This window comes from Zeus faber (assembly GCF_960531495.2).
Source record: "Zeus faber genome assembly, chromosome: 8".
In the NCBI taxonomy this organism is placed as follows: Eukaryota; Metazoa; Chordata; class Actinopteri; order Zeiformes; family Zeidae; genus Zeus; species Zeus faber.
In genome coordinates this window covers 13,189,800-13,200,167 of record NC_137195.1, presented here as the reverse complement: position 1 = coordinate 13,200,167, position 10,368 = coordinate 13,189,800, and the positions used below count along the sequence as shown (strand labels likewise).

Here is a 10,368-nt window from a genome sequence, read left to right as displayed (position 1 = left end):
GTTTTCCCCCCTCATTTTTCTTGCACTTGTCGTTATTCCTCTCCTGCATGCATTCTTCCCCTCTTTCTCATTTTATTCGACATGCACTCCTTGATTTCTTGCTCCCCTTTTTAGGAATATATTCTGTGGTTTTCTAGGGGGCCCAGCATGAGAGTTTCTGATTCTGTCCCGCTCCATCCTGATTTTACCATCTTCACTTCACTCCTCTTTTTCCCCCCGACTCCCCTTCCACGCTCCTCCTCCTCCTCTCTCTTTCTCTCTCTCTCTCTCTCTCTCTCTCTCTCTCTCTCGCTCTCTTCTCGGTTTCTCTTTAGGTTGACAGTTGACTGGCGAACTCCTCTCCTCCTCCCATTCACTTGCTTTTTAATCGGTATCCTAGTCCGCTCCACGCTGGGTGTCTTCAGCAGCTGGTGCTGCAGGTATTGGGGCTGGGACTGGCCTCCAGACTTCCCTCCGGACTGAGGGGCGGCGCCGTCAGCGGAGACTCCAGCACTGGAGGCGGGGCCTGAACCGACACCTGGGCCGGGGACACCGAAGCTGGTGGCGGGATCGGGATCGGAGCCGACGCCGGTGACGAGGAGAATGGAACGACAGCGCCCCCAGCTCCCCTTCCATCCCTGGTGTCTCTCTCCCGGAGCAGGTGGACCAGGGCGGCGTGCTGGGCGCTCAGGGTGGCCGACAGGTGGGCGGGCAGAGCGGTGAAGCCCGCGGTGAGCTGCTCCACCCGCTGCTCCAGGGAGAGCATCTGGCGCTCCAGGTCCTCACTGCGGTCGTTGAGCTCCGACATCAGTTCATACATCACACTCTGCATCTGTCGGGAATCCAGAAGGTGTTGGCGGCGAGGGGGGTGTGAGGAGAGGGGAGCACAGGGGGAGAAAGAGGGGGAAAGGGAATAGAAAAATATTGGGGTGAGCCATCTTTCACTTTTTTTCTGAGTTGGCATGAAGCACGACAAACGGGAAATTAATAAAAATGGAGAATGTGCAGAACAATGGGCAGTCCCTGTGTTGCACATCCTATCCTGTATCCATGCCAATGATGCCCAAACACAAACAACTCTCCTCAGGCAGAGTAGAAAGGAAGGGGTGCCAATATTTTCGGCCATGATTGTAAACCCTTGTCAGAGGGGCACAAAAGAACCAGCTTGGCTAGTCAGCACCCATCCACCTTTCAAAGTGGAAGTCAACAGCTACACAAATACACAAATACAAAAATACACACAGACACATGCACTTGTGCATGCACATACAAACCTGCAGAGCAGGTTCTGAGCCTTGCAGAAATAGGTCTAATTCGCAGTTATGAGCCTGTGCTGTGTTTTGCTCCCCATGCATCACGTTTCACATGATAAAACTGTTAAATTGAGTGATGATCGTTATTTACATATTGGTGAAGTGTTGTTTTGTTGTTAAGTGGCCAAGTTTAAACAACATGTAACTGCCCACAATAGTCTTTACTGCTTTGCTACTCTCAAGCCGGCCAAGCATGAACTCATCAAGTTGTAAACAGGGTAGAATACATCCAACCTCAACGACGGCCCAGCTCATTGGAGAGATCCTTTAATAACATTAATATGCATAGAAATATGTTATTTATCCACGAATTAATTAGGATGTGTGATGGAATAATAAAAAAAATACACGGATCAAGGTTATTGCTCAATAGAAAGTGGCGTTCTGTTTTTTTCTTTTTTAAACATGTTCTAGTCTCTCTGATAGAGTGTCGTATATTAACTCACACACACAGACAGCCAAAACCCGTACGCACACACAGACACACTAATGCGCGCACGCATTCACGGTAACATTCTCTCTCCCACACAGGAACAGAGTGCTCCCCTCCCTCCCCTCATTTCCTCCCGACTCTCTCCGTCGTCCCTGTTTTAACACTTGTTCCGGTTGCTAGGAAACCTAAAGCCACGGAAACAGGCGGGTCAGCATAGAAACAGTAGCACGCTGATACAGTATTGGGAAGGGAGAGGGTGTGTTTGACCAAGTGAATCATGAGTTACAACAGCCGTGTCAAGCACGCGGTCCCGGGGCCAAACGCGGTTGCAAAAAAATTATTATGACAATTAAATTATAAATAATATTTTCCTGTAAAAAGAACATATTGAATATTGTGTGAAATTCCCCTTTTATCCACGACAAAGGTGGATTACCAGAATATGAAGCTGAAAAAAAAAGTGACATGACCCAAACAAAGTGGTGGTCGGTCAAACTATTTCATCGTCCGTTGCAGGAGGACCATAGCTTGTCGTCTGCACATCGTACCTTGGAGAGGTCCACCAGTGTGTTGGCCTGATCGCTGAGCTTCCTCTGCTCCATCTTGACGCTACGCAACCTGCATACACGCACATACGCACACACACACACACACACACACACAAACACACACACACACACACACACACACACACACACACACAAAGAAAAAAAAATTACACACATAATCACGGGTTCCGCATGAAGGTCGGGGCACACGCAGAGGTCAGTCTAGGGAGCTGAGCCTCGGGGTCCAGGCTAGGCTGCCACTCTGGGGAGCGGTCACCTTGTTTTGTTCTGCCTTTGAACCAAATAAATTGAAAAATCTAACTGAGCACAACTTGGGAGCAAATAAGGTGACGACGGGAAAGGCGACGCCAAACGGGAGGAAAGTAGCCTGTGAGGGACGAAGCAGAATTATCACATCAGAAATGGTGGCTTCAATGTTGCGATCAGCGCATTCTTGACGGGAAAGGCGGACCCTGCCACCTCCAATGCAAACAGCATATAGAGGAGCACATGAATGATGCAAATAAGTCGAATGGCGGTTTCTTATAAAGGGTTAACTAAATAGAGAAGCAAGAGTGATAATCTTTTACAAAATAACCTTACGGATTACCATTTAAAAAAAACCTTTCTTGTTGTTGCACTGCTTCCAGTTCATGTCAGCGCGTCTGGGTTGTTCTTTGGTTTGTCTTTCTAATGTTTTTAATATTGTAACGGCCTTGGGTACCTTGGTTTGTGGAAAAAAAAAAAAAAAGAAAAACAGTGTGAAGAATGCCGCTATTCAAGATGTGTTCGGCTGCACCGAGCTACCGCAGGATCCTCTGGGCTTTGCAGAGTCTTTGGTACGGATCATAGTGTAATGAGATAGCAATATGTCTCCACAGTGCACAACACACTCGCCACATCTGGGCCCAAAACTGTGATTTTTTCCCCCCCTCAATCCAATCCTCCATTTAGTATGTGATGATTTAGTGTGTGTGTGTGTGTGTGTGTGTGTGTGTGTGTGTGTGTGTGTGTGTGTGTGTGAGGTTATGTGGGTGATTGAAACACTTTATCTGATTATCAACGTTCTTTCAGACAACCTGTGGGTGGATAAAAGGTAAAGCTGAGCTCAAAGGTTGTATCAGGTCTGCAGCATGAGTGCCTGTAGGTGCGTGTGTGTGTGTGTGTGTGTGTGTGTGTGTGTGTGTGTGTGCGCGTGTGTCTGTGAGTGCGTTCTTGCAAGTGTGTTGGAGCGGTGGTCTTACTGGTGTATCGCCTGTAAGAACTTTCTCTGGTGCTTGCGGACTCTGGAGTGGTCGATCTTCTTCATTAGCTTTGTGTGTTTGTAGATGAGCCAGGTCTCCCTCAGAACATTGGCTGCAGCGTTCTTTATCTGCAGTCAGAGAGCACACGCGCACGCACACACACACACACACACACACACACACACACACACACACACACACACACACACACACACACACACACACACACACACACACACACACACACAGACACACACATACACATACACATACATATACACACACACACACACACACTGGTTACTATTCAGCTCTGCTCCCTCTTTCTCTCTCTGTTAATTTCACTTATTTTCTGTTTGGTCTCCTTGTGAAAAGTAAGTGCCCATTTAAGTTCCTAGCTGAGAATTGCTGCCCTTATTCACACGGTCTCCATGCACGCATGCACCCACGAACGCGCACACACACACATTTGCTTGCCAATGCTATATCCATGCTCACACAAACAACTCTCCTCAGGGAGAATTGGCGAAGAGAAACAACAGGCGTCTCTCTCTCTCTTCCCCCTCTTTGTTTTCATCCACTCTCTCATCATACCATGTGATATCTTAACTCAAATAGGCTCCATAGTCTGTGTTCTGTAATAAAAACAATTCAGTATAATACCTCATCGGTTGATTAAAGAAGCAGCCTTGTTACAACTAATAGGACGATGACAAGTGGAGCTAATGGCAACATGAGTTATTGCTGCTCCCCTGCATTAGACCCCCCCCCCCCCCCCCCGTTCAGCACTGTCCACTTTATCCACAAGTCATCCCATTATCTTAAATCCTCTCAAACTGGTATATCACCATATCTGAGAAAAATTGTACAACACTAGACCATTTATCCTGTCAGGGTGAAAAACAGCTCTAATCTCGGCGTGGGAGGAGCTGGGGGTTGCCCTGCGTCGCTCTATATCTCGACCATATCGCCTCTCCTGTGTGTCATGTGTATTTCCGGGTTGCTATGCAATTACAACCTATGGGGCCAAACGCCTGCCCAGGGTGGAAGGCGCAGAGAAAGGAATAAGGAAACGGGAATCTGCAAAGGCATAAATTGAATGAGCAACTTCAAAGAGAATCTGTGTACTCGACAAAGAACAATTATACCCCTGTCGGTTGGGCACAAAGGACCCCGGCAGCTCGGCTAATCAGCACCCATCCACCGCAGTCAAGGACCAAGCGCACACGTCCGGACCTCCACAGGAACACAACCACACACACCACACACACCCTAACTCCTCCTTAAAGATCTACGTTCCATACTAGTTTATCTAGAGAAATTCCTGACTATTTCTTATTAAATGTTTTCTCTTAATTAAACAAAAAAAAAATCGAAAACACATTTTTTATCCTGCGCCGTCAGCATGCTGGGCGTACAACGCAGAGTATTTGTGCCATTGCATCTAGGACAGAGTTTGTCTGCAAGTGGAGTTCAAGTTCTCAACCTGCAATGCAACGCTTTATTAATTATTTAATCATCAAGAACTGCTGCAATAACTCTGTCCTGTGGACGACCTGTAGGATGACAGGAGCACAGCTTTTTGTTACACAGAACCAGTACCAATCCCCCTCTTTGGAGATAATCTTACCTTGATTTGGTCCATAAACAACTAATCATAATTACTACTCCAAGCGGGGGAGAATCACCGCGGGTGAGACATATAACCATAGAACCACAACAACATGTACCTGGAAAAAAACATAAACGTAGAGACATCGGATGACAACATGTATCGACAAAACAGAGTTAATGAAAGTCCAGGAAAACTGGAACAGCAATTGGTCATGTGGCCTCTTGCTGTCATAGTTATGGCAGTAAATGAGGGAGGAAAGGAGAGGGATGTAATCAGGGGCGTGTTCGGGGGTGTGTTCAAAGCAGGTGCTGGTGGTGTGTGTGTGTTTGTGTGTGTGTGTGTGTGTGTGTGTGTGTGTGTGTGTGTGTGTGTGTGTGTGCCTGTGATGAGTCTGCCTGTATGTGTGTGTGTGTGCGTGTGTGTGTGTGCGCATGTGTGTGCGTGGGATGTGTCCCCCGGTGAGTGTTCAGGACTTGTCCCCATTAGTTCTGGTGTATAAGGTCGGAATTATATCGTAGAGCCTCTAAGCAGCGGAAAAAGCCCCAAAGCCACCCAGATCAACACCCCGCATGAATTGCCCACCCCGCATGTGAGCAGGCGGGGCCCACCAACACCCCATGCAAAGTCGAGACCCGCCATACCACAACCGGCCAGACGCCCCACCCGGCCCCGAGAGCCAATCCATGTATCCAAGTGCGCAGCGCGCGCCCACAATGTGCCCCCAACCCGCTCCCGCAGCCCACACATCCGGTAGGGATGATATCAGGTTCCGTAAATAAAACAAAATATTATCTGCATATAAACTGATTTTATGAACAAAGTTTCCTGTTTGTATGCCAATGATACCACTATCTTGACGGATGGCCGCCGCGAGGCGTTCAATAAAGATGGTGAATAATAAAGGGGAGAGCGGACATCCTTGTCTTGTGCCACGTTATAAAGTGAAACGCTGTGAAGTGGAACCATTGGTGGTGACAGAAGCAGATGGCGAGCTGTGCGGGATTTCGATCCACTGAACGAGTGAGTCTCCAAAGTCAAATTTGTTGAGGGTGGAAAAGAGATATGACCAATTATCTAAAGAAGCAATAACAGAATTTAAGTGGTTCCTTTGACATACAGTATGTTGATCAGACTGAATAAACAGTGCAGGTTCTAGATGAGTGTCTACCCTTGACAAAGCCTGTTTGGTCTGGGTGAATTATAAATGGAATTACTTTTTCAATTCTGTTGGTTACTGTTTTACTAATGATCTTTAAATCACAATTAATTAGGCTTACAGGTCTATAACTTGAGGTGAGAGCTGGGTCCTTATTAGGTTAGAGCAAACCTAAAATGAGAGCAGTATTAATGTGTGGAGGCCCGGTGGAGGTTGACTTAATCTCCGTAACCATTCTGATGAGTAGTGGGGATATGAGTTTCCTGAAGCGTTTTTAGAATTCCACTTCGTAGCCACCTGAATGGAATTAAATGTTACTTTGATTCCATCCAGTCCAGTGTTTTTCCGACATTTGTTTTCCGCCGCGCCACGCTTTTTACAATGAGATGTTGAGCAATGAGCACCAGCACTCTGGTGTTGTTCAACATGTCTCTGGGAATGTGGATATACATTTATCGTTCCCCCAGGGTGAAGTTCTACATTTACAGCAGCCGAAGATGCAAAGGATAATATTAAGAGGACCTGATCGCAAGGCCACAACAATAACTCTCACTAAAGGTCACTTCACTTACCTAGAGTACTGAGAGATGCTTCATGCAAAAAAAAAAAAAAGGAAAAACACACATGGGGCTATGATGTCACTATGGTGATTTCTCTATGGGATGACAGACACGCGTGTAGGAGAACACACTGCAGATGACTCTATGACGCTTTACTGTTAAAGGGTTGATTATCAATGATGAAGTCCATCTGAGGATCCCCTTAATGTTGCCAACAACCAAACCAGGAACTGTGTGCCAGATGGACGGCGTCTAACCAGGGCAAGCAGTCACCTTCTAAAGGCAAAACTGTCCCACCACGCACACTCATTGTGAATTCAGTTTATTTGTGTGGCTGCCGTATGAGGTTATAAGTAACATATTTGCATATGTAATGACAAGCCAGTGTGTCATCTAGCGGTTGACTCTGAGTGCCGTCCAGAATGTCTGCAGACACACGCACACACGCGCACACACGCACACACACACACACGCACAGGCACATGCACGTACACACTCACACACACACACACACACAGGTTTCAACTACTAAATGTTATACACAGCAAAGTGTCTCAAGGTGAAGTAATTAAAAAAAAAAAAGACTTGTCCTAGTAGACGTTCTGCATCGAGCCCGACCACCAACAGCAAGGGAACTTTTTCTCTTTGTAAACGTTAAAGTCACAATGACTCACACAGCTGTTTGTCATAAATATGCAAATATTGATATTAACGAACATTACGGAAACACTTTTTAGATAAATAATAGTTGAAAAGTTCACTCACACACAATTGCTTGTTTGTATTTTAGAAAATATGAACTGACTATGTTAGGGCGTAGTTCATATTTTCTAAAAACAAAGGAGTTCGAATCGAATGAACCCTTCAGCACTAAAGCTCATGTTTGCAGTGTGTTCTCCTCCACGCCTGCCTGTTGCTGCGACACCAATTGGATGAAGAGTCAGAAAATTGAACGACTCTTTACTGACTGAATCTCAAAAAAGAACCTTTTAGCACTACGAGCAGTTGTCATTTTTAGTTTTGTTTTTTTTCAGTTTAAATCTAGGATTACAAAAGGTAGTTTCCATTATTCCATTATAAGTGGAATTTTAAACATTTCTCAGGTGCACCTGGCACAGTGGTTAAAAAAAACACACACATCTATTATTCTCACCGGATTGAAATACAGTCATCATTCTTAACAACTTAAATCCAAATTGTTGTATAATTGGGAAATGGCCATGTACTGTCTGAGACACTGTCACTGGCCACAATAAGCCTTAATGCCATGTTACTATGAGTCAACATAACGTGAACTGTCCCAGATCAAGTTTTCAGCGTTGTAGAATACATCTAGCCTTAATGATCGGCCAGTTTATAAGAAAATGCATTTAATAACATTAACAATAAGATTCACCATTTATCAGTACTTCTCCATGTCTGTCTGGCTCACTCCAAAAGGTTTTCACATAGGCCTCCGCCGTCCACGTCAGCCCCACGGTGCCATGGAGAGCGGTTTCCCTGTTTACGGCTGTTTAATTAGAAGAGGCCGGAGCTTCCTTGATGAATGGAGACCGCCTGCTTCAAATGCAAATAACAGGAACCGTGAATACCGGATTGTTAACATTTTGCAATTAATCGCTCTTTTCATTGCGGCTGACTTCCAGCAATGGGACAAAGATGACAGCTCCATTAATAAAATAGTCATCCTGAAGCGCTCAAAGTAAAAAAAACAAAAAACAACTGAGGGGCGAATTCACAAAGAATGGCTTGGGGCCACTAATAGCACCATGAATTGCGCATCAATTGCGCCCGCTGCCTGCGCTGTCTCGCAACCGATTCACAGGAGATATTGCCCTTATGAAATGCCAGTGCAAACACGCCCCTTAAAGTTTTGCTGCTGATTTCTTTGCGGCTGGTCCCAATTATCCATGTGGCAAAGTAAATAATCTGTGCGTCAGCGAGGTGGAGTCCATTGGAGAGTCATTACGCATTTACGCCACTGCTCTACAAATGCCTGTTTTATCAGCCAATTATCAGTCTTGAGATTCAGTTTCAGATTTGATTTTTTTATTTGCTCTACAAAGTTCCGGGCTTCTGCATGTGAAAAGCCGTGACCTGCACAGCTCTCCACGGCGGTTTGATGCCATCTGTGTTTTTGTTTTTTGGATATCTGTTGAGTTTAATAGGAATTATAGAACCATTTTTGTCAACGTGTGTAACGACTTCTTTGTACAATAAATGATTCAAAAGTTTCAACAAGTCGCTTTTGGAGTGCGTTTTGAAGCTGCAGGTCCCCCTCCCTACAGATGATGTGCCAGGAATAAGAACTATAATAATAATATCAAAATATAATTTACAGATCACAGGAAAGTCTACGCGTGACACCTCTTCTAAAAGCGCTTCAGTTGCGCCAGCTCTCTGAAGACGATCACATAGAGGAGCCTTTTTTCCCTTTTTTTTTTGATCTCGTGCAATTACCACCAGCTCTCTGCAGACGGTAATAGCATAATTTTAACTACATGTGGCTATTAGCACCGACATTATTTTTGCAACGAGGTTCTATGCATAGAAATGGTCCAATTTTGCACCAAATGTATGAATAACACCTCATTTAAATACGTGCAAATAGCACCGGTGCACCCAGGCACTACCTGCGTGGCAGCACGGTTAGAGATGCATTTCACTGCTTGCAGTGCTTTGTGAATTAGACACTCGCTTTTATAACAGAAGCCGCGCAGTCACTTTGTGAATTCGCCCCGAGCAGCTACTCCTCTGGAACCATATGCCCGGTCGTTGTCTGAGCATATGGGTGACATATGGCCGGGCTCTGACTCTACCTGGGGTCAGACGTCTGCCCTAGCCACTCTCCAGCACCGCACACCTTATGGCATGTGAGTGCCAAACATTACGTCAAAGGGTTCCCGCGTGTCAGCATGTTGAAGAGGTGATGAGGTTTATTTTGGTTTTTTTTATGTATAAATAATTTTTTATGGCTCGCGATATTTCCCCAATGCCACATGCGATCATGACTTGGACCAATATCCAGACATAATAAACATTACAGACATGATTAAAAAAAACAATGTAGTCTTTACAACATAGGTAATTCCGAAGAGATTCCTCGAGTACCGACTCCATTTTAACGGCTGACGGAATACATTCGACTCCTCTTTATCCGGGAGAGCCTTAATGGCCTGTGTGTGTAATCAGCAATTAGAGGCTGTTGTGTTACTGTTACAATGGCTTTTTCTAACCGAGCAACAGCCATCTCCAAACGGGTCCATCACCCTGGCAACAACCTATTACCTCCTCCGTGAACCACTGTGACCCCCTAGCAGGCCGGGCGACAAATGGAGGAGACAGCTCTGTCACACACACAGACACACAGACACACACAGACACACACAGACACACACAGACACACACAGACACACACAGACACACAGAGACACACACACACACACACTCACACACACACACACACACACGTAGTGATGAACTGTGAAAAGATTTCAGCGTAAAATGCGCAAGTGAAAAG

The 10,368-nt window shown here is 45.5% G+C and overlaps 1 protein-coding gene across 1 annotated transcript in view; it reads right to left on the bottom strand.

Annotated features, from left to right (window-relative positions):
- Positions 1-400: 400 nt before the first annotated feature.
- kcnn3 (potassium intermediate/small conductance calcium-activated channel, subfamily N, member 3) overlaps positions 401-10,368 on the bottom strand; it is a gene marked incomplete at its 3' end in the record, with an annotated part of 43,607 nt that continues 33,639 nt past the window's right edge. The window contains exons 8-10 of the mRNA XM_080005937.1: positions 3,518-3,645; positions 2,274-2,343; positions 401-811 (exon numbers count right to left, since the gene is read on the bottom strand). Coding sequence (XP_079862063.1) covers positions 401-811; positions 2,274-2,343; positions 3,518-3,645 — 609 coding nt within the window. The remainder of the gene's footprint in view (positions 812-2,273; positions 2,344-3,517; positions 3,646-10,368) is intronic.